We start from the raw sequence: 27,594 nt of genomic DNA on the forward strand, positions 1-27,594 counted from the left end.
TATCACAATACTTTTTAAATGTTATGAGGGTTTCTGCCTCTACCACCCTTTCAGGCAGTGAGTTCCAGACCCCCAACACCCTCTGGGTGAAAAGATTTCCACTCAAATCCCCTCTAGACCTTGTACCCCTTATCCTAAATTATGCCCCCTTGATATGGACCCCTCAATCAAGGGGAATAGGGCCTTCCAACCCACTCCCTGTAAACCCCTCATAATTTTATACACGTCAATTAGGTCTCCCCTCAGCCTCCTCTGTTCCAAAGCAAACAACTGTAGCCTATCCAATCTTTCCTCACAACAAATTCTCCAGTCCAGGCAACATCCTCATTAATCTCCTCTGTACCCTCTCCAGTGCAATCACATCGTTCCTATAGTGCAGTGACTAGAACTGCACGTAGTACTCCAGCTGTGGCCTAACTAGTGTTTGATATAGTTCCAGCATAACCTCCCTTCTCTTATATTCTTTGCCTCAGCTAATAAAGGCAAGTATCACGTCTGCTTTCTGACCACCTTATCTACCTGTCCAGTCACCTTCATGGATCTGTGGACATGGATACCAAGATCCCTCTGCTCCTCGACATTTCTCAGTACCCTACCATTTATTGTGTATTCCCTTGCCTTGTTAGCCTTCCCCAAATGCATTAGCTCACACTTTGCTGGATTGAACTGTTACGTCCACCTGACTAGTCCATTGATATCTTCCTGTAGTTTACAGCTTTCTTCATTATCAACCAAACGGCCAGTTTTTGTATCAGCTGCAAACTTCTTAATCATGTCCCCTACATTCAAGTCCAAATCATTGATATATACCACAAAAAGCAAGGGATCTAGTACTGAGCCCTGCAGAAACCCACTGGAAACAGACTTCCAGTCACAAAAACACCCATCAACCATTATCCTTTTCTTCCTAACTCTGAGCCAATTTTGGATCCAATTTGTCACTTTCCCTTGGATCCCATGGGCTTTTACTTTCCTGACCAATCTGCCATGTGGGACCTTATCAAAAACCTTACTTAGATCCATATAGCCCACATGAAATGGAATGAAACCGGATGGACCACCCGGCATCGATCTAGGCACCGGAAACGACAACAGCAAACCCAGCCCTGTCGACCCTGCAAAGTCCTCCTTACTAACATCTGGGGGCTTGTGCCAAAGTTGGGAGAGTTGTCCCACAGACTAGTTAAGCAACAGCCTGACATAGTCCTACTCACGGAATCATACCTGACAGACAATGTCCCAGACTCTGCCATCACCATCGCCGGGTATGTCCCATCTCACCGGCAGGACAGATCCAGCACAGGTGGCGGCACAGTAGTATACAGTAGGGAGTTCCCCTGGGAGTCCTCAACATCAACTCTGGACCCCATGAAGTCTCATGGCATCAGGTCAAACATGGACAAGGAAACCTCCTGCTTATTATCACCTACCGCCCTCCCTCAGCTGATGAGTCAGTACTCCTCCATGTTGAACAGCACTCGGAGGAAGCACTGAGGGTGGCAAGGGCACAGAATGTACTCTGGGTGGGGGACTTCAACGTCGATCACCAAGAGTGGCTCAGTAGCACCACTACTGACCGAGTCCTAAAAGACATATCTGCTGGACTGGGTATGCGGCAGGTGGTGAAGGAACCAAGAGGGGAAAAAACATACTTGACCTCGTCCTCACCAATCTGCCTGCCGCAGATGCATCTGTCCATGATAGTATTGGTAGGAGTGACCACCGCACAGTCACTGTGGAGACGAAGTCCCACCTGCACATTGAAGATACCCTCCTTTGTGTTGTGTGGCACTTCTTTGGCCTCCTTGTCTCGAGAGACAATGGGTAAGTGCCTGGAGGTGGTCAGTGGTTTGTGAAGCAGCGCCTGGAGTGGCTATAAAGGCCAATTCTAGAGTGACAGATTCTTCCACAGGTGCTGTAGATAAAATTGGTTATCGGGGCTGTTACACAGTTGGCTCTCCCCTTGTGCTTCTGTCTTTTGTCCTGCCAACCGCTAAGTCTCTTCGACTCGCCACACTTTAGCCCCGCCTTTATGGCTGTCCACCAGCTCTGGCGATCACTGCCAACTGACTCCCACGGCTTGTGATCAATGTCACAGGACTTCATGTCGCGTTTGCGGACGTCTTTAAAGCGGAGACATGGACGGCCGGTGGGTCTGATACCAGTGACGAGCTCGCTGTACAATGTGTTGTTGGGGATCCTGCCATCTTCCAGGCGGTTCACTTGGCCAAGCCATCTCAAGCGCCGCTGGCTCAGTAGGGTGTATAAGCTGGGGATGTTGGTCGCCTCGAGGATTTCTGTGTTGGAGATATGGTCCTGCCACATGATGTCTAGGATTCTCCAGAGGCAGCGAAGATGGAATGAATTGAAGCGTCGTTTTTGGCTGACGTACGTTGTCCAGGCCTCGCTGCCGTAGAGCAAGGTACTGAGGACACAGTCTTGATACACTCGGACTTTTATGTTCCGTGTCAGTGCGCCATTTTCCCACACTCTCTTGGCCAGTCTGGAATAGCAGTGGAAGCCTTTCCCATGCGCTTGTTGATTTCTGCACCAAGAGACAGGTTACTGGTGATAGTTGAGCCTAGGTAGGTGAACTCTTGAACCACTTCCAGAGCATGGTCGCCGATATTGATGGATGGAGCATTTCTGACGTCCTGTCCCATGATGTTCGTTTTCTTGAGGCTGATGGTTAGGCCAAATTTGTCGCAGGCAGCCGCAATCCTGTCGAAGAGTCTCTGCAGACACTCTTCAGTGTGGGATGTTAACGCAGCATCGTCAGCAAAGAGGAGTTTTCTGATGAGGACATTCCATACTTTGGTCTTCGCTCTTCGACGGGCAAGGTTGAACAACCTGCCACCTGATCTTGTGTGGAGGAAAATTCCTTCTTCTGAAGACTTGAACGCATGTGAGAGCAGCAGGGAGAAGAAGATCCCGAACAATGTATGTGCGAGAACACAGCCCTGTTTCACGCCACTCAGGATAGGAAAGGGGTCTGATGAGGTGCTGCTATGCTGAATTGTGCCTTTCATATTGTCATGGAATGAGGTGATGATACTTAGTAGCTTTGGTGGACATCCAATCTTTGCTAGTAGTCTGAAGAGACCACGTCTGCTGATGAGGTCAAAGGCTTTGGTGAGATCAATGAAAGCAAAGTAGAGGGGCATCTGTAGTTCGCGGCATTTCTCCTGTAGCTGGCGAAGGGAGAACAGCATGTTAATAGTGGACCTCTCTGCTCGAAAGCCACACTGTGCCTCAGGGTAGACGCGCTCAGCCAGCTTCTGGAGCCTGTTTAAAGCGACTCGAGCGAAGACTTTCCCCACTATGCTGAGCAGGGAGATTTCACGGCAGTTGTTGCAGTCACCGCGGTCACCCTTATTCTTCTAGAGGGTGATGATATTGGCATCACGCATCAACTGTGGTACTGCTCCCTCATCCCAGCACAGGCAAAGCAGCTCGTAGAGTGCTGAAAGTATAGCAGGCTTGGCACTCTTGATTATTTCAGGGGTAATGCCGTCCTTCCCAGGGGCTTTTCCACTGGCTAGAGAATCGATGGCATCACTGAGTTCCGATTTTGTTGGCTGCTCGTCCAACTCATCCATGACTGGCAGAGACTGGGCTGCATTGAGGGCGGTCTCAGTGACAACATTTTCCCTGGAGTACAGTTCTAGGTAGTGCTCCACCCAGCTGTCCATTTGCTTGTGTTGGGCAATGATTGCGTCCCCTGATTTAGACTTGAGGGGGGCGATCTTCCTGATGGTTGGCTCTCTTAATGCCATCATGCATTCCTCTGATGTTTCCGGAGTCGGAGGCCAGCTGAATATGACTGCATAGGCGTTGCCAGTAGTCATTTGCGCATGCTGGCTGTTTTTTGTGCAGCGCTTCTGGCTGCTTTAAGTGCAGGGAGGTTAACTCGCTGGGGGCTTTCTTGTAGTTCAACAGTGCAATGCACTTAGCAGCTATGACAGGTTCCAGCTCTTCAAAGTGAGATTGAAACCCGTCTGCATTCTGCTTCGCACGTTTGCCAGAGGTGGTCATTGCTGACTCATAGATGGCGCCTCTGATGTGGGCTCACTCGGTCTCTGCATCCCATGTAGGAGTGTTTTGAACGGCTTTTTCAAGTGAATTTAGAAACTTATGTAACAGCTGTGGATAAGAAATTCTGCTAGTTTTAATGCGCAGGCGGCCCTTCTGCTTGGAGTGATGCAGCTTCTCTGGTTTGAGTCTAAACTTGCTGCACACCAGGGAGTGATCGGTGTCGCAGTCCACACTGTGGAAGCTGTGTGTGATTTGAATGCTGTTTATAGAGGCTCGCTTTGTGATGATGAGGTCCAGCTGGTGCCAACGACGTGATCTTGGGTGCCTCCAAGAAACCTGGTGACAGGATTTAGTGTGAAAGAATGAGTTGGTGATGCAGAGGTTGTGATAGGTACATAACTCAAGCAGTCTCTGTCCATTCTCATTCATTCTTCCAATGCCATAGCGCCCAAGGCAGGAGGGCCATGAGTCATTTTTTTTTAGAACATTACAGCGCAGTACAGGCCCTTCGGCCCTCGATGTTGCGCCGACCTGCGAAACCATCTGACCTACACTCTTCCATTTTCATCCATATGTCTATCCAATGACCACTTAAATGCCCTTAAAGTTGGCGAGTCTACTATTGTTGCAGGCAGGGCGTTCCACGCCCCTACTACTCTCTGAGTAAAGAAACTACCTCTCACATCTGTCCTATATCTATCACCCCTCAACTTAAAGCTATGTCCCCTCGTGTTTGCCATCACCATCCAAGGAAAAAGACTCTCACTATCCACCCTATCTAACCCTCTGATTATCTTATATGTCTCTATTAAGTCACCTCTCCTCCTCCTTCTCTCCAATGAAAACAACCTCAAGTCCCTCAGCCTTTCCTCGTAAGACCTTCCCTCCATACCAGGCAACATCCTAGTAAATCTCCTCTGCACCCTTTCCAAAGCTTCCACATCCTTCCTATAATGCGGTGACCAGAACTGCACGCAATACTCCAGGTGCGGCCGCACCAGAGTTTTGTACAGCTGCAGCATGACCTCGTGGCTCCGAAACTCGATCCCCCTACTAATAAAAGCTAACACACCATATGTCTTCTTAACAGCCCTATTAACCTGGGTAGCAACTTTCAGGGATTTATGTACCTGGACACCAAGATCTCTCTGTTCATCTACACTACCAAGAATCTTCCCATTAGCCCAGTACTCTGCATTCCTGTTACTCCTTCCAAAGTGAATCACCTCACACTTTTCCGCATTAAACTCCATTTGCCATCTCTCAGCCCAGCTCTGCAGCCTATCTATGACCCTCTGTACCCTACAACATCCTTCGGCACTATCCACAACTCCACCGACCTTTGTGTCATCCGCAAATTTACTAACCCACCCTTCTACACCCTCTTCCAGGTCATTTATAAAAATGACAAACAGCAGTGGCCCCAAAACGGATCCTTGCGGTACACCACTAGTAACTAAACTCCAGGATGAACATTTGCCATCAACCACCACCCTCTGTCTTCTTTCAGCTAGCCAATTTCTGATCCAAAGCTCTAAATCACCTTCAACCCCATACTTGCGTATTTTCTGCAATAGCCTACCGTGGGGAACCTTATCAAACGCCTTACTGAAATCCATATACACCACATCCACTGCTTTACCCTCATCCACCTGTTTGGTCACCTTCTCGAAAAACTCAATAAGGTTTGTGAGGCACGACCTACCCTTCACAAAACCGTGCTGACTATCGCTAATGAACTTATTCTTTTCAAGATGATTATAAATCCTGTCTCTTATAACCTTTTCCAACATTTTACCCACAACCGAAGTAAGGCTCACAGGTCTATAATTACCAGGGCTGTCTCTACTCCCCTTCTTGAACAAGGGGACAACATTTGCTATCCTCCAGTCTTCCGGCACTATTCCTGTCGACAATGACGACATAAAGATCAAGGACAAAGCCTCTGCAATCTCCTCCCTGGCTTCCCAGAGAATCCTAGGATAAATCCCATCTGGCCCAGGGGACTTATCTATTTTCACACTTTCCAAAATTGCTAACACCTCCTCCTTGTGAACCTCAATCCCATCTAGCCTAGTAGTCTGAATCTCAGTATTCTCCTCGACAACATTTTCTTTCTCTACTGTAAATACTGACGAAAAATATTCATTTAACGCTTCCCCCATCTCCTCTGATTCCACACACAACTTCCCACTACTATCCTTAATTGGCCCTAATCTAACTCTAGTCATTCTTTTATTCCTGATATCCCTATAGAAAGCCTTAGGGTTTTCCTTGATCCTATCCGCCAATGACTTCTCGTGTCCTCTCCTTGCTCTTCTTAGCTCTCCCTTTAGATCCTTCCTGGCTAGCTTGTAACTCTCAAGCGCCCTAACTGAGCCTTCACGTCTCATCCTAATGTAAGCCTTCTTCTTCCTCTTGACAAGCGCTTCAACTTCTTTAGTAAACCACGGCTCCCTCGCTCGACAACTTCCTCCCTGCCTGACAGGTACATACTTATCAAGGACACGCAGTAGCTGCTCCTTGAATAAGCTCCACATTTCGATTGTGCCCATCCCCTGCAGTTTCCTTCCCCATCCTACGCATCCTAAATCTTGCCTAATCGCATCATAATTTCCTTTCCCCCAGCTATAATTCTTGCCCTGCGGTATATACCTGTCCCTGCCCATCGCTAAGGTAAACCTAACCGAATTGTGATCACTATCACCAAAGTGCTCACCTACATCTAAATCTAACACCTGGCCGGGTTCATTACCCAGTACCAAATCCAATGTGGCATCGCCCCTGGTTGGCCTGTCCACATACTGTGTCAGAAAACCCTCCTGCACACACTGGACAAAAACTGACCCATCTAAAGTACTCGAACTATAGTATTTCCAGTCAATATTTGGAAAGTTAAAGTCCCCCATAACAACTACCCTGTTACTCTCGCCCCTGTCGAGAATCATCTTCGCTATCCTTTCCTCTACATCTCTGGAACTATTCGGAGGTCTATAGAAGACTCCCAACAGGGTGACCTCTCCTCTCCTGTTTCTAACCTCGGCCCATACTACCTCAGTAGACGAGTCCTCAAACGTCGTTTCTGCCGCTGTAATACTCTCCTTGATTAACAATGCCACACCCCCCCCCTTTTACCATCTTCTCTGTTCTTACTGAAACATCTAAATCCCGGAACCTGCAACATCCATTCCTGCCCCTGCTCTACCTATGTCTCCGAAATGGCCACTACATCGAGATCCCAGGTACCAACCCATGCTGCAAGCTCACCCACCTTATTCCGGATGAAGTAGTCATGGTTGGCCCCAACCCTGACATTAAAGTCCCCCAGCAGGAACAGATGTTCGGTATTGGGGATGCTACTAATATTAGGGAGTCCCTCGTAGAACTGGTCTTTAACTTCAGGTGGGGAGCAGAGTGTTGGAGCATAGATGCTGAGTCGGTGTACTGGACAAGAGGCGGTGAGCAGTCGGATGGACAGTATGCGTTCCGAGCCATTTGAAGGTGGCTCTATCATGCTGAGCAAAGAGTTTCTGATGGCGAAGCCCACTCCATGCTGTCTTGGTTCTTCAGGATCCCTACCCTGCCAGAAGAAGGTATAGTCTTGCTCTCTTAGAGATCCGCTCGCAGGGAGGCATGTCTCCTGAAGTGCTGCAGTGTCCACATTGAGTCTACTGAGCTCGTTGTTAATGATGGCGGTCTTCCGAGAATCATTGATTTGTGTAAGGTCTTCCGACAGGCCAGGACACACAGCTCTGATGTTCCAGCTTGCAAAACGAAGGGCTGGTACCTTCTTTCCTTTTTTGGTCGTGCTGTTTGGTGCGGTGTTACAGTTCACTTGGTGGGCAATGACCCTGAGCTCCAAGCACCCATTGAAACAGATGGACTGTGGCAGGACAGAACCTTACTCACCGGGTGCTGCCCGGTTTGAGGCAGGCGGTAGCTGTCCAGTCAGATGCGATGACCTCTCCCACCGATGAAGGCAACCCGTGGCGCCCAAACTCTACGCCAATTAAGCTGGATTTATAACCCGTAACTGCTGCCTTCCGTGTTGTTTTGGTCGCTGTGAGGCGACTATGGAGTGACTTCTCCATGGCGCATGCCTGGGCGGATGTATGGAGGTTGAGTTTCCCACACTTCAAAGCCCCTCTCTCGGCCTTCCTGGTGGGCTCCAAAGGAGTGCAGAGCACGACGTTTGGCACCGGTATGGCTGCAGGAACTGCCGGAAACATGCCAAAGGTGACACATGACCGCCTTCGGGGTTCTGCTCCGGATTTTCCGTTAGGGTTTACTCCCTTAGCCTCGGTCCCTCCTGAGACGCCCACAAGGCAGTGCGGTTGTTCGGGCACCTGCTCAGGGACAGGTGGATGCCGGTGGGGGGAAGGGGTGCTAAACCACCGTGCTAAATGGGATAGATTTCGAACAGATCTAGCAATGCAAAACTGGGCATCCATGAGGCGTTGTGGGCCATCAGCAGCAGCAGAATTGTACTCAACCACAATCTGTAACCTCATGGCCCGGCATATCCCCTACTCTACCATTACCATCAAGCCAGAAGACCAACCCTGGTTCAAAGAAGAGTGCAGGAGGGCATGCCAGGAGCAGCTCTAGGCATACCTCAAAATGAGGTGTTAACCTGGCGAAGCTACAACACAGGACTATCTGCATGCCAAACTGCGTAAGCAGCATGCTATAGACAGAGCTAAGCGATCCCTTAACGAACGGATCAGATCTAAGTTCTGCAGTCCTGCCACATCCAGCCATGAATGGTGGTGGACAATAAAACAACTAATTGGAGGAGGTGGCTCCACAAATATCCCGATCCTCAATGATGGGGGAGACCAGCACATCAGTGTGAAAGATAAGGCTGAAACATTTACAACAATCTTCAGCCAGAAGTGCCGAGTTGATGATCCATCTCCTGCTGAAGTCCCCAGCATCACAGAAGCCAGACCTCAGCCAATTCGATTCACTCCGCGTGATATCAAGAAATGACTGAAGGCACTGGATACTGCAAAAGCTATGGACCCTGACAATATTCCGGCAATAGTACTGAAGACCTGTGCTCCAGAACTTGCCACGCCCCTAGCCAAGCTGTTCCAGTACAGCTACAACACTGGCATCTACCCTGCAATGTGGAAAATTGCTCAGGTATGTCCTGTACACAAAAAGCAGGACAAGTCCAACCCTGCCAATTATCGCCCCATCAGCCTACTCTCAATCATCAGTAAAGTGATGGAAGGTGTCATCAACAGTGCCATCAAGTGGCACTTGCTTAGCAATAACCTTCACAGTGAAGCTCAGTTTGGATTCCACCAGGGCCACTGAGCTCCTGACCTCATTACAGCCTTGGTTCAAACATGGACAAAAGAGCTGAACTCAAGAGGTGACATCAAGGCAGCATTTGACCGAGTATGGCATCAAGGAGCCCTAGCAAAACTGAGGTCAATGGGTATCAGGGGGAAAACCCTCCGCTGGCTGGAGTCATACCTATCGCAAAGGAAAGAGGTGGGGATGTTTGCTGATGATTGCATAATGTTCAGCACCATTCGTGACTCCTCAGATACTGAAGCAGTCCGTGTAGAAATGCAGCAAGACCCGGACAATATCCAGGCTTGGGCTGATAAGTGGCAAGTAACAATCACGCCACACAAGTGCCAGGCAATGACCATCCCCAACAAGAGAGAATCTAACCATCTCCCTTTGACATTCAATGGCATTACCATCGCTGAATCCCCCACTATCAACATCCTAGGGGATACCATTGACCAGAAACTGAACTGGAGTAGCCATATAAATATCATGGCTACAAGAGCAGGTCAGAGGCTAGGAATCCTGCGGCGAGTAACTCACCTCCTGACTCCCCAAAGCCTGTCCACCATCTACAAGGCACAAGTCAGGAGTGTGATGGAATACTTGATGGCACTTGCCTGGATGGGTGCAGTTCCAACAACACTCAAGAGGCTTGACACCATCCAGGACAAAGCAGCCTGCTTTATTGGCACCCCATCTACAAACATTCACTCCCTCCACCACCAACGCACAGTGGCAGCAGTGTGTACCATCTACAAGATGCACTGCAGCAACGCACCAAGGCTCCTTATACAGCACTTTCCAAACCCATGACCTCTACCAACTAGAAGGACAAGGGCAGCAGGTGCATGGGAACACCACCCCTGCAAGTTCCCCTCCAAGCCACACACCATTCTGACTTGGAAGTATATCGCTGTTCCTTCACTGTCGCTGGGTCAAAATCCTGGAACTCCCTTCCTAACGGCACTGTGGGTGTACCTACCCCACATAGACTGCAGCGGTTCAAGAAGGCAGCTCACTACCACCTTCTGAAGGGCAATTAGGGATGGGCAATAAATGCTGGCCTGGCCAGTGACGCCCACATCCCATGAATGAATAAAAAAAAACCCTCAATTAGTCTCCTTATTACCTCCTGAAAAATTTCAATCATTTTAGTCAGGCATAAATCCTTGTTGACCGTCTTTGATGAATCCATGTCTTTCTAAATGAAGATTTAGTCTGTCCCTCAGATTTTTTTATCCAATAATTTCCCACCACCGAGGTTAGGCTGACTGGCCTGTAATTACTCCGTCTATCCTGTTCTCCCTTTTTAAACAAAGAACAAAGAACAATACAGCACAGCAACAGGCCATTCGGCCCTCCAAGTCTGCGCCGATCTTAATGCCTGTCTAAACTAAAACCGTCTGCACTTCCGGGGTCCGTATCCCTCTATTCCCATCCTATTCAACAAACAATGGTATAAATTTAGGAATTCTCCAGTCTTCTGGCACCACACCTTTAGCCAGAGAGGATTGGAAAATGATGGTCAGAACCTCTGCTATTTCTTCTCTTGCTTTCCTTAACAGCCGAGGATACATTTCGTCCGGGCCTAGGGATTTATCTTCTTTCAAAGGTATTAAACCCCTTAGTACTTCCTCTCTCACTATGTTGCCAGACAGGCAACAAAAACTTCAGACTCCCGGTCATGCTGCAGAGAACAGTATCTATCCCCCTGATTGTATTATCCTCAATCACTACCACATTCCTTTATACCACTACCACCCCCACCCACAACTTGAATAGCCTTCTGTCCGTTGTGCCACAGTCAAATTGCCCATCCTCCTTGCAGTCTTTATTCTCAGCGCTAGTTATTCTTTGATTCTCTCCTCCTCAGACCTTCAACTCTACCATAACCTCTTACTATGTTTTACCTTCCCCCTCTCCTTGGCCTCTAATCCTTCACCTTCCTCCTCCACCCTATCCCTGACTTGCATCCCTGCTTTACCTTCACCCTTTCTCTCATGCCTATAATTCTAGTCTACTTTTCCCTGCTCACAAACCTACTTTATCTTCTGCCTCATCCACCTCAAACCATCTCCACCCTTCCACCTCTTCTCACCCTCCTCCCTCAGCACCCCACCCAATTATCACCCGCCCTCTAACCTGCTTGACCGCAACTCCTGCTCTATGTGACAAGGGAAATTGATATTGTCCCAAGCACAATTTCACAAAATCTTATTTTATGTTTCTGGTCACCTTTCGTGTCAACTTTTGTTCCAAAATAAGTTCTTATATCCACATTAATAATTTCCATGAAAACTCATCACCCTGTAAGTATACAATCTGGCCCCTACACAGTGTAGATTTGAGAGACATAAGCAGAAATGGTTAATAGATATTGACGACAGCTGAAATGAACCAGTTAATCCACGCAGACATACAGTCACCGAACACAATAGACCTTTGTTAGCTCGATATAGAAAGGAGACACATTATTGAACTATATCGGTTACAAAAAGAGATGAGTTCTACCTCACCACCTGCTCTCTCGACTTCTCTGCTGTTACTAAATTATCAAACTGCTTATCTGACGTCCAGTACCGGATGAGCAGAAATTTCTTCCAATTAAATATTGGAAAGAGTGAAGCCATTATCTTTGGTCCGACTCCAACTCTGTTCCCTAGCTGCCAACACCATCCCTCTCTTTGGCAACTGTTTGAGACTAAACCAGTTTGTTCCCAACCTTGTGGTCATACTTAATCCTGAGCTGAGCTGCTGACCACATATCCACTCCATCACTGAGACTGCCTATTTCCACCTGCGGAACATCGTCCCTGCCTCAGCTCATCTGCTGCTGAAACCTTCCTTCGTGTCTTTGTGACCTCCAGACTTGACTATTCCAATGCATTCCTGGCTGGCCTCCCATATTCTACTCTCTGTAAACCTGAGGCCATCCAAAACTCTGCTGCCCTTGTCCTTACTTGCACCAAGTCTCATTTACCCACCATCCCTGTGCTCGCTGGCCTCCATTGGCTCCCAATCAAGCAACACCTTGATTTTAAAATTCTCACCCTTGTTTTCAAAACCTTACATGGCATTGTCCCTCCCCATCTCTATAATCGCCTCCAGCCCCACATGCCTCCAAGATATCCGCGCTCATCTAACTCTGGCCTCTTGAGAATCCCTAATTTTAATTGTTCTATTAGTGGCCTTGCCTTCAGATGCTTAGGCCCTAAGCTCTGGAATTCCTTCCCTAAATCTTTCCGATTCTTTACCTCTCTTTCTTCAAGACACTCTTAAAACCTTCGACTAACCTTTGGCCATCTGCCCGGATAATATCGCATTGTGTGTCTCGGTGTCTAATTTTGCTTTATAATGCTTGTGAAGCACCTTGCGATGTTTAATTATGTTAAAGGCACTTTATAAACATAAGTTGTTATTGTTTTAAGCAAGTAGACAGGCAGGGCAAGGGGGAGGGAAGGGAGGAACAAAAGGGAAGATCTGTGATAGGGTGGAAGGCAGGAAAGGGATGATAATGCAAGCAAAAGAGGATTGCAATAGGATAAGTAAAAAAGAGTCCAGAGGGTGTGGAAATGGAAAAAGCAGAATCATTACTAACAGCTGCTGTCCAAAAAATGCCTGAAGAGGTGGTGGAGGCAGGAACCCTCACAACATTTAAGAAGTATTTAGATGAGAACTTGAAATGCCATAGCATACAAGGCTACGGGCCAAGTGCTGGAAAATGGGATTAGAATAGTTCGGTGCTTGATGGCTGGCACGGACACGATAGGCCGAAGTGCCTGATTCTGAGCTGTATAACACTATGACTCTAAGAGCTGCAGGGAGGATGAGGAGAAGAATGTTTTTATGCAGTGAGTGGTAATGGCCTGGAACTCGCTGCATATGAGGGTAATGGAAGCAGAAATTATGAAGGATTCCAAAAGGAAAATTGGATGGGCACCCGAGGGAAATAAACTTGCAGGCTAAGGCGACACAGCAGGGGAATGGGACTGACTAGATTGCTCTAGAGAGCTGGCATGGACTCGATGGCCCAAATGGCCTCCTTCTATGCTGCAATGACTCTTGTCTCTAAGTCATTAATAAACACAATGAATAGTTGAGGCCCCAACACAGATCCTTGCGGGACACCACTAGACACACCCTGCCAATTAAAGTACTTATCCATCAGCCCCATTTTCTGTCTCCTGCTGCTCAGCCAATTTCCTAACTGGGTCGATAATTTGCCTTCAATTCCATATACTTCAACCTTAGCTAACAGTCTTACTATGAGGGACGAAATTCAATTGGATTAGTCAACTATGGCTTACCCTTTACCCACGCAGGCTCTCTCTGATCAGCTTAAAATTTTCAAGGTGTTCAGTCACCCTATCCTTATTTATAATCTAGTAATTTGGCCTTTATAGCCACTCCAGGCGCTGCTTCACAAACCACTGACCACCTCCAGGCGCGTATCCATTGTCTCTCGAGATAAGGAGGCCCAAAAGAAAGAAAGTAATTGCCCACCAACAGATGTTAGGCTAACTGGTCTATAATTTATCCAAAACAGGCTTTCACTCCAGCTGATACCAGTTATTTCAGCATCAACGTCCTTGTTGTTTCATATGATCCTAAGCAGCCAGTCATCAAAAAGATGAAGAGGGGTTGAAGGAGGCTTGTCTGAAACAAACACCGGCATAGGTCCAAATGCCTGTTTCTGTGCGCCAACATTCTATACAGGTCATGAAACTGTATCCCAAGAAAAAGCAATGCCTTCAGGAGACAAGATGAAAAAAAGGGTAATGAGGTGGTGAGGGGTGGTGCTGTGGAAGAGATTATTTTTGTTATCTGTAACTTGTGCACTGAGAGAATAGAAACATCTCGTCAGAGACATTAAGCACTTTATTCTTTCCTTACCGAAAATGTGGGAAGCTGCATTTCCATTCCTGACACTCCTTCTCCAAGCTCTGTACACGAGAACATTTCTTCTCTTCAAACAGAAGCTCATCAATCTCACTGAACATCTGTTGAACCTGCTGTGAAGTTGCTTTCTCGAACTCCTAGGACATGCAATACAATGGAAAAGAAGAATACATCTTTCACTTTCAGCACTGAAATTTAAACAGGATTTTAAAAAAGACTGAGGTCCTCTGACAGCCAGTGGGGTAAAAGCACTGTAGCACCACACAAGACCTTCCTATCTGTACGGCACAGAGCTGCACCACTCAGAGAATTTACTCACTCAACATGCAGTACAGACACTTGGGAAAGCACTACTCACATTGTCACCCCAGGAGAAGGTAGAGCTGCAGGCAGTGGAGAGTCGGGTTCCTGAGTAGCTATTGATGGCAGACCAAGGGCGTCCAAAATCGTCCAGCAAAGGCTGGCTGCTAGTGTCTTCAGAAATCTCGGAGTCACTGCAACATCATCAGTTAGGTATCAGTGCAAACCTGTACCGTGGGAAAAATGCTGCATGCACAGAAGCAAAACATCTATTGGAGGAACAGAACCCAAATTTCTCAAGTCCTGCCCAGCAGAAAGCAACCATTTGAAGGATATATTGAAAATATTAAATTGGGATGCTGATTAGAAAGCAGTCAAGATAATACCAATATTTTTAGCTTTCTGGTTTCCTTATTAATACCAATGCTCCTCCAAATATTCCTCAAGTTCCAAACACACCAGCCAGGGAAAACAAACTCCATCTTCAATCTTTACATGACCCATTATTACGCTGTCAGAAATTCTTCCCCTTCCTGGTGGTGCTGACTCATGCTGGGATAGTGTTCCACATCTGTCCTTCTGCACATCTATACAGACACCTGATTAAAAGGGATCTTTGGAACAAGTTAAATAGCAATCCCTTGAAAGCACTCAGATTATGAGGCTGTTTTCCCTGTGTCCATTGGTTCTGTTTGACTAGCTGTGCAAATCACAAGGTGTGAGACTCCATACACTGTGCGGAGCTAGTCACGGCAGCACTTGGGATATGACCTCTATGAACTACAGAGGGAAACACTGACCACAGTTTCTGTCCCTGACCGTCCAGTGGCACCTGCTGGAGCTGCACGTATGGACATCGTGTGAAAACAGGAACAAACGCGGCTAGCCTGTCGCTCCACTGTTTACTTTCACACGTTAAAAAATGCACCAGGAGAAAAAAAGTTTACAAAGGAGAAATGACAGGAATGGAGAAATTTCCCACCAGAATGCAATGCCTCATTCTCTCCCCACATATTAGCTTTTTTAAAACAAAATAACTTTACATAGCACCTCTCACAACCTCAGGGCATCCCAAAGCACCTTACAGCCAATGAATTGCTATTGAAGTGTGGTCACTTTTGTAATTTAGGAAATATAACAGTGTTATGCTCATGTAAAATGCAACAATTGAAAATGCAGAACTCAAACTGAAGAATTATAAAAATAGACTTTTAAAACGTGGTCAATATACTGTCAGCAAAATGGAGGACAACGCATGACCCTCAGCTTGGATAACGCGGGATACCCTTGGATAACGCGGGATATTGTGAGCCTAGTCAAAAAGAAAAAGGAAGCATTCGTAAGGGCTGGAAGGCTGGGAACAGATGAATCCCTTGAGGAATATAAAGACAGTAGAAAGGAACTTAAGCAAGGAGTCAGGAGGGCTAAAAGGGGTCATGAAAAGTCATTGGCAAACAGGATTAAGGATAATCCCAAGGCTTTTTATACATATATAAAGAGCAAGAGGGTGACCAGGGAAAGGGTTGGCCCGCTCAAGGACAGAGAAGGGAATCTATGTGTGGAGCCAGAGGAAATGGGCGAGGTACTAAATGAGTACTTTGCATCAGTATTCACCAAAGAGAAGGACTTGGTGGATGATGAGCCTAGGGGAGGGAGTGCAGATAGTCTCAGTCATCTCATTATCAAAAAGGAGGAGGTGTTGGGTGTCTTGCAAAGCATTAAGGGAGATAAGTCCCCAGGGTCTGATGGGATCTACCCCAGAATACTGAGGGAGGCAAGGGAAGAAATTGCTGGGGCCTTGACAGAAATCTTTGCATCCTCATTGGCGACAGGTGAGGTCCCAGAGGACTGGAGAATAGCCAATGTTGTTCCTTTCTTTAAGAAGGATAATCCAGGAAATTATAGGCCTTACATCAGTGGTAGGGAAATTATTAGAGAGGATTCTTCGGGACAGGATTTACTCCCATTTGGAAACAAACAAACTTATTAGCGAGAGGCAGCATAGTTTTGTGAAAGGGAGGTCGTGTCTCACTGATTTGATTGAGTTTTTTGAGGAAGTGACAAAGATGATTGATGAAGGAAGGGCAGTGGATGTTATCTATATGGACTTCAGTAAAGCCTTTGACAAGGTCCCTCATGGCAGACTGGTACAAAAGGTGAAGTCACACGGGATCAGAGGTGAGCTGGCAAGATGGATACAGAACTGGCTCGGTCATAGAAGACAGAGGGTAGCAGTGGAAGGGTGCTTTTCTGAACGGAGGGATGTGACTAGTGGTGTTCCGCAGGGATCAGTGCTGGGACCTTTGCTGTTTGTCGTATATATAAATGATTTGGAGGAAAATGTAGCTGGTCTGATTAGTAAGTTTGCGGACGACACAAAGGTTGGTGGAGTTGCGGATAGTGATGAGGATTGTCAGAGGATACAGCAGGATATAGATCGGTTGGAGACTTGGGCGGAGAAATGGCAGATGGAGTTTAATCCGGACAAACGTGAGGTAATGCATTTTGGGAGATCTAATGCAGGTGGGAAGTATACAGTAAATAGCAGAACCCTTTGGAGTATTGACAGGCAGAGAGATCTGGGCGTACAGGTCCACAGGTCACTGAAAGTGGCAACGCAGGTGGATAAGGTAGTCAAGAAGGCATATGGCATGCTTGCCTTCATCGGTCGGGGCATAGAGTATAAAAATTGGCAAGTCATGCTGCAGCTGTACAGAACTTTAGTTAGGCCACACTTAGAATATTGCGTGCAATTCTGGTCACCACACTACCAGAATGATGTGGAGGCTTTGGAGAGGGTACAGAAGAGGTTTACCAGGATGTTGCCTGGTCTGGAGGGCATTAGCTATGAGGAGAGGTTGGATAAACTCGGATTGTTTTCACTGGAACGACGGAGGTGGAGGGGTGACATGATAGAGGTTTACAAAGTTATGAGCGGCATGGACAGAGTGGATAGTCAGAAGCATTTTCCCAGGGTGGAAGAGTCAGTTACTAGGGGACATAGGTTTAAGGTGAGAGGGGCAAAGTTTAGAGGGGATGTGCGAGGCAAGTTCTTTACACAGAGGGTGGTAAGTGCCTGGAACTTGCTGCCAGGGGAGGTGGTGGAAGCAGGTACGATAATGACATTCAATTTAGCCCGTCTGCATGGAAATGTGACAGATAATCACATGAGCTATACTCAAACACACTCAGACCTTACACAGAATTCTCGTCTCCAAATAACCTCCTTCAGAATGGGGCCATCATCAAGGCCATTATACAGCCCAGCTGGGAGTGAAACCTGAAGTCACATGGGCGAAGCCAACCTTTGTAAAAATATTCACCTTAAAAGCCAACTGTGTAACAGCCCCGACATCCAATTTTATCTGCAGCACCTGTGGAAGAGTCTGTCACTCTAGAATTGGCCTTTATAGCCACTCCAGGCGCTGCTTCACAAACCACTGACCACCTCCAGGCGCTTACCCATTGTCTCTCAAGACAAGGAGGCCAAAGAAGCAGAAGAAGAAAAGATGATCGCTTTGTGAAACAAAGGGGTAGTCTTTTCAGGACAGGACTAGAAAGATCATCATCAGTCTGGTCTCTCCTCAGCCACACAATGCAACAAAAGCCATCTTGAATTCCAGCAAGGCTGAGTGAGAGAGAGATCATTCCCAGCCAATACAGTTGAACCCTGCTGGGACAAGTGGAAGCTAGGTACAACAGAGACAAGAGAATTATAAAAACAAAAAATGCTGGAAATACTCAGCAGGTCTGGCAGCATCTGTGGAGAGAGAAGCAGAGTTAACGTTTCAGGTCAGTGACCTTTCATCAGAAAGAGACAAGAGAGTGCCTTTGCAAAAACGACTTTTCTACAGGTGAAAATTGACCTAAGACATCAGTACCATCTCCAACCCAAAGTGAACCGCCATGAGACTGCAACAACCCAGTGAAGACAAATGGGGGGATTTATAATGGGAAACAAAGATATGGCAGACCAATTAAATACATACTTTGCTTCTGCCTTCACAAAGGAGGACACAAATTACCTCCCAGAAATGTTGGGGAACATAGGGTATAGTGAGAAGGAGGAACTGTATGAAATCAGTATTAGTAGGGAAATGGTGTTAGGGAAACTGATGGGATTGAATTGCTGCAATTATACACGGCCTTGGTGAGACCACATCTGGAGTACTGTGTGCAGTTTTGGTCTCCTTATCTGAGGAAGGATGTTTTTGCTCGGGAGGGAGCGCAGCAAAGGTTCACAGGACGGATTCTTGGGATGGCAGGACTGACATATGAAGAGAGATTGGGTCGATTAGGCTTGTATTCGCTAGAGTTTAGAAGAATGAGAGGGGATCTCATAGAAACCTGCAAAATTCTAACAGGACTGGACAGACTAGATGCCGGAAGGATGTTCCCGATGGTAGGGGAGTCCAGGACGAGGGGTCACAATCTAAGGATAAGGGGTAAGTCATTTAGGACTTTGATGAGGAGGGATTTCTTCACCCAGAGAGTGGTAAACCTGTGGAATTCTCTACCACAGAAAGCAGTTGAGGCCAAATCATTAAACATATTCAAGAAAGAGTTTGATATAGTTCTTAGGGCTAAAGGAATCAAGGAATACAGGGAGAAAGCGGGAACAGGTTATTGAGTTTGGACGATCCGCCATGATTGTATTGAATGGTGGTGCAGGCTCGAAGGGCCGAATGGCCTACTCCTGCTCCTATTTTCTATGTTTCTATGAATACCAGACAACCAACAAACAGGCCTTCAACTTTAAAAATTCACCTTCCAAAGAGATCCCACAGTTTATTCCTGAAACAAAAGACTTTTACAACCTGAACTCTGAACACCTCTCACCCTGTACTTTTGTATCTATCTCGAGAGTGTGTATGAAAGTGAATGCGTGCGTGAGTGGTGTTGCGATCATTTTGGGATCATATCGCTCAACAAATAATTCATCTTCTGTTTTAAACCTACAAGAAAATCCGTTGCTATCTGTTTATTTGACAAATAAAACACAAAGGGGTTAATACTCCAATAACAAAAACACTTGCTGCGGTCAGGTGGGAGTTTAACAGTGGGAACCACTCACACGACTCACCACATGGCCGTAACAAACGTCAATTTGGAACAAGGTCCCAAAAACAGTAATGTGACTACTGAATTTGGTTGAGGGATAATTAATGGCCAGAACGTTATTTATGAACCTTGCATCGACAGCTCGAACTGTCACCATTCTTTACGTGTGAGGCAGCAGTATCAACAGGCTCGAACCAGCTCACAGACATCCTCACCAGACATCCTTACAAACTTCTCTCCCTGCACAGAACAAGCAGGAGCCCTGCTTGATTTCTCCCCTCTGTAGCACAACGGTGCTGGGGTTGGTAACTGTATCCTTCCTGAGATAAACTCCATCAACCTTGACTACAAATCTTGTCTCGGACACTCTGGTCAGCATGATTCTGCACAAACGGTGCTTTTACCCATTAGGCTGACTCTTCAGTTGCTGCAGACACACTGTTGTGATACTTGTTAATAAGGAGCTGGAACAAGTGAAGCTCATACCCACTACAGGTGGAGTCCGTGTCCTCAACACTGGTGATGGGAGAGGGAGTTGAAAACTCTTCAAGTTTGTCTGGCGGTGGGTGATTTTCTATGCTGCGTCGCAACAGGTCTTGTCTGTGGAAATAGAAGCCAACTTTTAAATCAAATTGGTTGTTTTTTTCACCTTTCCAAAAACACAAATAATTATTCTGATTATATTGCAGATAGATAAAAAATAGGATAGATAGATAGGTGACTTTCCCATGCATTTGCTCACATCTAGTGCAGGGTCGCGAGCACAGTTAGCTGACAACCTGGCCTATTCTTTTAAGGTCACTGTTCTCAATAGACAAACCCAGCGAATGTAGCTGATGAGGTCATTTATTATAGAAGTTTAAATTTGTAGATTTCTGGCTCCAGGTTAATGACCGTCATTCTGTCTCTTTATTGAAAGGCTTCTGCATTTGTAACAAAGTGTTCCCTGGCAGGAGGATGGGGACTTGAGGGTAGACTCAGTTGGGACAAAATCAGAAATGAAAATGGAAAGCAGAAAGTTAATGGATGAGTCTGGAAGACAGAGGAAACAAAGGTTAGAAAAAAGAAAAGAAGAGTTTGGCAGTGCTCAAGGGTATCTATTTCAATGCAAAGAGTATAGCAAATAAAGCAGATGAGCTGAGGGCACAGATAGACACATGGCTGTATGATATCATAGCTATTACAGAAACATGGCTTAGGGAGGGACAGGAATGGCAGCTCAACGTTCCTGGTTACAGAGTTTTCAGACGCGATAGGGAGGGGGAGAAGAAAGGAGGGGGAGTGGCAATTTTGGTCAAGGAAACTACTACAGCTGTGAGGAGGGAGGAAATGTTGGAAGGTTCATCAAATGAGGCCATATGGATTGAGCTTAGGAACAAAAAAAGAGCAATCATACTGCTGGGAGTGTACTATAGACTGCCAGTCAGAGGGAGATAGAAGAGCAGATAAGTAGGCAAATCTCTGAGAAGTGCAAGAACAATATGGCAGTAATAGTAGGGGATTTTAACTACCCCTATATTAACTAGGATAGTTTTGATGTGAAAGGAATTGAGGGAGCAGAATTCTTGAGGTGCATTCAGGAGAACTGTTTTGCCCAGTATGTAGCAAGTCCAACAAGAGAGGGTACAGTTTTAGACTTAGTTTTAGGAAATGAAGATGGCCAGGTGGAAGGGGAGGCAGTGGGAGAGCATTTTGGTGATAGTGATCATAATTCAGTCAGTTTTAACATAATTTTGGAAACGGACAGAGATAGAACAGGAGTTAGAGTTCTCAATTGAGGCAAGGCCATTTTTACAACTGAGGAGCGATTTAGTGAAAGTGGACTGGAAACAGCTGCTTGAAGGAAAATCAGTGTCAGAACAGTGGGAGGCATTCAAAGGGGAGATTCAAGGGGTTCAGAGTAAACATGTTCCCACAAAGAAAAAGGGTGAGGAGGCCAAATCTGGAGCCCCATGGATGTCAAGGAGCTTATAGGGTAAGATAAGGCAGAAAAGGAAAGCTTATGTCCAACACCGAGAACTCAATACTATAGAAAGTGGAGAGGAGTAATAGAAAGTGGAGGAGTGAAATCAGAAAGGAAATAAGGAAAGCAAAGAGAGGGCATGAAAGAATATTGGCAAGCAAAATCAAGGTGAACCCAAAGATGTTTCATCAATACATTAAGAGTAAGAGGAGAATGAAGGAGAGAGTAGGGCCCATAAAAGATCAAAAAGGTAACCTACGTGTAGGGGCCGAAGATGTTGGGTATGGTTGTTAATGAACACTTTGCGTCTGTCTTCACAAAAGAAGGGGACGATGCAGATACTGTAGTCAAAGAGGAGGAGTGTGAAGTATTGGACGTGATAAACATAGGCAGAGAGGAAGTATTAATGGGATTAGCATCTGTGAAAATTTATATATCACCAGTACCAGATGAAATGTCCCCTAGGCTGTTAAAAGCAAGAGAGGAAATAGCAGAGGTCTGACCATCATTTTCCAGTCCTCACTTGATACAGGTGTGGTGTCAGAGGATTGGAGAACTGCTAACGTTGTAACTCTGTTTAAAAAGAGAGCGAAGGATAGACCAAATAATTACAGGCCAGTCAGTCTAACCTCAGTAGTGGGCAAATTATTGGAATCTATTCTGAGAGACAGGGTAAACTGTCACTTAGAAAGGCACAGGTTAATCAAGGATAGTCAGCATGGATTTGTTAAGGGAAGATCTTGTTTAACCAACTTGATCGAATTTTTTGAAGTAGTAACAAGGAAGATATAGGAGGGTGGGGCAGTTGATGTGGCCTACATGGATTTTAGCAAGGCTTTTGACAAGGTCCCACATGGCAGACTGGTAAAAAAAAATCCCATGGGAAATGTAGCAAGGCGGATACAAAATTGGCTCAGTGGCAGGAAACAAAGTGTTTCAACGACTGGAGTAGAGGACTGCTACCCGACCCGACCCGACGACATGTTGGGTTTGGATCGGGTCGGGCCCATCTTCCGGGGCCGGCTTTCGGGCTTAGGCCCGGTCGGGCCGAGTCCAGATCGAGTCGGGCCGGACACACATGGTAAGTGCTCTGCTGATAAGTATTAAAAATATAAAAACTTAACTGAGCTGGGAGTCCGGGACGAAACTGAGTCTGCGCAGTGAGCGTGTGACGTCACTATGACGTCATGCGCATGCGCTGCAGCTTCTTACAGGTTTGATGTCAGGAACGTAAGTAAAGTGATGGTCGGGTCCGGCCAACTAGTGGCGGGTTCGGGTCGGGTCGGGTCGGGTCGGGCTCGGGGCGAAATCGGAGGGACTCAGGCCGGGTCGGGCCCGCTGTGGTTCAGTTGGGTTCTTTTTCCCGACCTAAAGCAGGCCTCTAGGCTGGAGGGCTGTTTCCAGTGGTGTTCCGTAGGGTTCAGTACTGGGTCCCCTGCTTTTTGTGGTATATGTAAACAATTTGGAAGTAAATGTAGGGGACATGATCAAGAAGTTTGCAGATGACACAAAGATTGGCCTTGTGGTAGATAGCGAGGCTGCAAGTCTGGTCAGATGGGCAGAAAAGTGGCAAATGGAATTCAACCCGGACACTTGTGAGGTGATGCATTTGGGGAGGTCTAACAAGGCAAAGGAATACACGATTAATGGGAAAATGCCCACAGATCCCTGAAGGTTGCAGGACAGGTCGATAAGGTGGTTAAGAAGGCATATGGAATCCTTTCCTTCATTAGCATAGAATATAATAGTAGGGAGGTTATGCTGGAACTGTACAACTCATTGGTCAGGCCACAACTTGAGTACTGTGTGCAGTTCTGGTCACCTCATTACAGAAAGGATGTAATTGCACTAGAGAGGGTACAGAGGAGATTTACGAGGATGTTGCCAGGACTGCTAAAATGCAGCTATGAGGAAAGATTGGATAGGCTGGGGTTGTTCTCCTTGGAACAGAGAAGGCTGAGGGAAGATTTGATTGAGATGTACAAAACTGTGAGCGACCTGGATAGAGTGGAGCTGAAGAGTCTAGACACCTTAGCAGAGAGGTCAGTGACGAGGGGGCATAGATTTAAAGTGATTGGTAGAAAAATTAGAGGGGAGAGGAGAAAAATGTTTTCACCCAGAGGGTGGTGGGGGTCTGGAACTCACTGCCTGAGAGGGTAGTTGAGGCAGAGACCCTCAACTCATTCAAAGGAATCTGGATATGCACCTCAAGTGCCATTATCTGCAGGGCTATGGACCAAATGCTGGAACGTGGGATTAGAATAGGTGGATTGTTTTTTGGCCAGCACAGACACAATGGGCCAAGTGGCCTCTTTCTGCCTTAAACTATGATTCTAGATACCTATCACACAGATATTTTCAAGGTGAGTCTGAGATGATGCTGGGGTTAGAAGTTTGAGAGAAATGCTCAGCTCCATTGAAAGAGTTTGCAAAGAAGCTTCTGTCCAGTGAAAATGAATTCTTTTTGATTGGTTTCTGGAACGCAATATTCCCCCAACCCAAGGCAGCTAAATAACTAGTGAGCACAGCTGCACAATATTAGAGAAAAAGAATAAAATTTTATTAGAACACCACCAGGAATAAGAGGTTACAGTTATGAAGGCTTGAAAAATTGGCATTTCTCCCACTGAAACAGTGCGTCCTAATACCGGTCTTTCAAATGATGAAAGAATGAGAGGGTGAATAGGGAGAGATTGTTTTCTCTGGTCAGTGAATAAATAACAAAGGAGTACAGACAATAGTTATTAGAACATGGAACGTATCAGCGTTAGTGGCTATTGCTGCTGAGACTGTAAGTTGAATTACAAGGAAATGTAAAGTATTTGAAAATTAAAAATATACAAGAATACAGAGAAAGGGGATCAGAGCAGATCTCTTCAGTTGAAAATTCAGCAGTGGAGCAGGTGTGATTGGTCAACTAGTTTCTTTCCGTGCTACAGTTTTTAATCAGCCTGCGATTCAAAATAAATCTGCCAATGACTAATCTAAAATTCACAGTGAAAACAGAATGAAGCACAGCGCTTGAATTTCCCCCCAGTTGGCTGTCTCTCTGATGTAAAACAAAATATCAGCACTTGATAATCATTTTGTGAAATCTTCCAGCTTCCTAATTTGGGAAAAACCTCCAAGATACTGGGATAGACTGAGGAAAATGTAAAGAGTATTGTAACAGTTTCTGGAAAGTGGGGTTGGCCTGACGCACCATTAGCAACGGGACCAAGACATTGGCCGCTCCTCGCTTGCCACACCCCGCGTTTCTGAATCGCAGCTATTCACGGACTCGATCAACGCACGCCGCACTCCTGGATCGCAGCTATCCGTTCACTGGATCGTTACATTCCACACTCCTGGATTGCCGTGCTCCGCATACTGGACAGCTATCATCACTCCTGGATCGGAGCTATCTGCACTCCACACTCCCATTATCCATGCTCCTGGATCAAAGCTGTCTGCACTCCACAATCCTGCATTGCCGTCGCCTGCACTCCGCGCTCCTGGATCGCAGCTATCCGTTCACTGGATCGTCACATTCCACACTCCTGGATTGCCATGCTGTGCACACCTGGATCACAGCTATCATCACTGCTAGATCGGTGCTATCCGTGCTCCATGCTCCTGGATTGGAGCTATATGCACTCCCACATTGCCGTTATCTATGCTCCACACTCTGGGATCACAGGTATCCGCACTCCTGGATTGCCACGCTCCACCGCTTCTAATGAGTTCTACAACAAACTCTAGCATAAATTCGCCAATGGAGGATTGGGGAGCTCATGGTCTTGCCTCACTCCTGGCCTTCCCCTGTTGTTTTCCCTGGTTCACAGTCTTTAATCATGGCCCTCGGTGGCAGTATCGTCACTTAAATTAGTTACTCAGACACAAAGGACCATTTTCTCGCCAAGCTTAAGCACATCATTATGAAATATATGATCTGTTTCTTTCTCTTTATGTTGGAATCCTCATTTTGAATCCTGGATATGATAAAGATTTGAGTGATTACATATTGTACAATCACATGACTAAACTTATCTAGTGAATCTAAGGAAATGAAAGAATATGGGGACAGAGTGGGAAGCTGAAGCTGAGGTAGATCAGCCATAATCTTACTGAATGGAAGAGCAGACTGGAAGGACTGCAAGACCTTCTCCAGCTCCTATTTCTTATGTTCATATGTCTTTTCATTAAACTTTCCACTTAAAGGGTGCCCGTCTCTGTAAAACCTGGGCTCAGATTTCATATTTCCACCTAAACTTGTGACAGAGTTTGGAATCTCTGAACAAGTGCAGTGTACTTCATTTTCCCAACATGATTCCACACTGGTTAGTCAGCTGTATCGATTAAATGTTTTTCTAGCAATTTCCACTCTCGCTTTTCAAAAGTATTTGAAAAACTAGAAGGCAAATTTCAAAATGTTTCATTCGGATAAAGATAATATGAATTTCTTTTGAAAGAGAGGAGACAAAGAAAATGACTTTACTTGCTATTGATTTTGTATTCTATAAACTTCTGAAAGCTGAGAGGGAGAGAGAACATTTGCTGTCAGAGAGAAAGAGACTGGTGAAGGAATCAAGAGACTCCAACAGCACAGGAGGCCACCATTCAGCCATTGTGCTGGTTCCTTCGACAGCAATCCAGTTACTGCCACTCCTCCTGCTTTCTCCATAGCCCTACAATGTTCTTCTTTTCAAATATTATTCCAATTCTCTTTTGAAATTTATTATTTAATCTGCTTCCACCATCATTTTAGGCAAAACCTTCTAGACCTGAACAACTCACTGCATAATAAAAATTCTCATTCCCCTCTGATCTTTTTGCTAATTATCTTAAATCTGTGCCCTCTGGTTATGGAACCTCCTGCCACTGGAAACAGTTTTTCCTTATTTACTCTACAAAACCTTCTCGTAGTTTTGAACACCTCTATTAAATCTCCCCTTAACCTCCTCTGCTCTAAGGAGATCAACTCCAGCCTCTCCACATAACTGGAATCCCACATGTTTCACCCACAGTGAATGGAACGGCGATACAGTTCCAAGTCAGGATGGCGTGTGGCTTGGAGGAAAACTCACAGGCAGTGGTGTTCCCATACATCTGCTGCCCTTGTTCTTTTAGGTGGCAGAGGTCGTAGGTTTGGAAGGTGCTGTCTAAGGAGCCTTGGTGAGTTTCTGCAGTGCATCTTGTAGATGGTACGCACTGCTGCCACTGTACACCAGTCGAGACGCAGCAGCTTCTGCCCAAACACCAACAAAGGGTGGAGGGGCTGAAAGGCCTCAGTTTGTCCCATTGGGGAGGAACCGAGGGCCTGGCTCCCCATCCCACCAAAGGATCAGGTCAGCTCCACAGTGACCCCGGCCCGCAGCCCCTCACTCACATCTCCGGCCTGTTAGAGACTGGCCTCCGACTGTATCTGTGGATCATTCCGCCGCTTTGTTCTGTAGGGTGATCCGGGCACAGTGCATCGTCCTGTCCACTGCCTCCTCAACCCGGACCCAATCCCTGGGCTTTCTCTCTCTCTCCCTGGGCCCCAGCCTTTTTCTCTCTCTCTCCCTGGGCTCCGGGCTCTCTTTCTTGCCCTGGGCCCTGGGCTCTGTCTTGCTCTCTCCCTGTCTCTCTCTGGGTCCCAGGCTCCCAGTCTCTCTCCAGGCCCCGGGCTCTCCCTGTCTCTCTCTCTCTCTCTCTCTCTCTCTCTCTCTCCCTGGGCCCCGGGCTCCCCCTGCCTCTCTCTCTCTCTCTCTCTCTCTCTCCCTGGGCCCCGGGCTTTCCCTGTCTCTCTCCGGGCCCCGGGCTCTCCCTGCCTCTCTTGGTGGGCCCCGGGCTCTCTATCTCTCTTCCTGGGCCCCGGGCTCTCTATCTCTCTTCCTGGGCCCCGGGCTCGCTCTCTCTCTCTCTGGGCCCCGGGCTCGCTCTTTCTCTCCAGGCCCCGGGCTCGCTCACTCTCTCTCTCTCTCTCCGGGCCCCGGGCTCGCTCTCTATCTCTCTCTCTGGGCCCCGGGCTCTCTCTCTCTCTGGGCCCCGGGCTCTCTCTCTCT

At 46.7% G+C, this 27,594-nt stretch overlaps 1 protein-coding gene across 11 annotated transcripts in view; it reads right to left on the reverse strand.

The window, feature by feature from the left end:
• Positions 1-27,075, reverse strand: part of fam149b1 (family with sequence similarity 149 member B1) — a 204,200-nt gene extending 177,125 nt beyond the window's left edge. For all 11 annotated transcript variants that reach the window (XR_010970903.1, XM_068020280.1, XM_068020279.1 and 8 more), the window contains exons 1-4: positions 26,937-27,075; positions 20,092-20,205; positions 14,603-14,738; positions 14,239-14,381 (exon numbers count right to left, since the gene is read on the reverse strand). Coding sequence is in view for 10 of the 11 variants with exons in the window: in XM_068020280.1 (XP_067876381.1) it covers positions 14,239-14,381; positions 14,603-14,738; positions 20,092-20,205; positions 26,937-26,983 (440 nt within the window). In the remaining variant the exon portion in view is untranslated. The remainder of the gene's footprint in view (positions 1-14,238; positions 14,382-14,602; positions 14,739-20,091; positions 20,206-26,936) is intronic.
• Positions 27,076-27,594: the final 519 nt, after the last annotated feature.

This window comes from Heterodontus francisci, chromosome 42 (assembly GCF_036365525.1).
Source record: "Heterodontus francisci isolate sHetFra1 chromosome 42, sHetFra1.hap1, whole genome shotgun sequence".
Taxonomy (NCBI): domain Eukaryota; kingdom Metazoa; phylum Chordata; class Chondrichthyes; order Heterodontiformes; family Heterodontidae; genus Heterodontus; species Heterodontus francisci.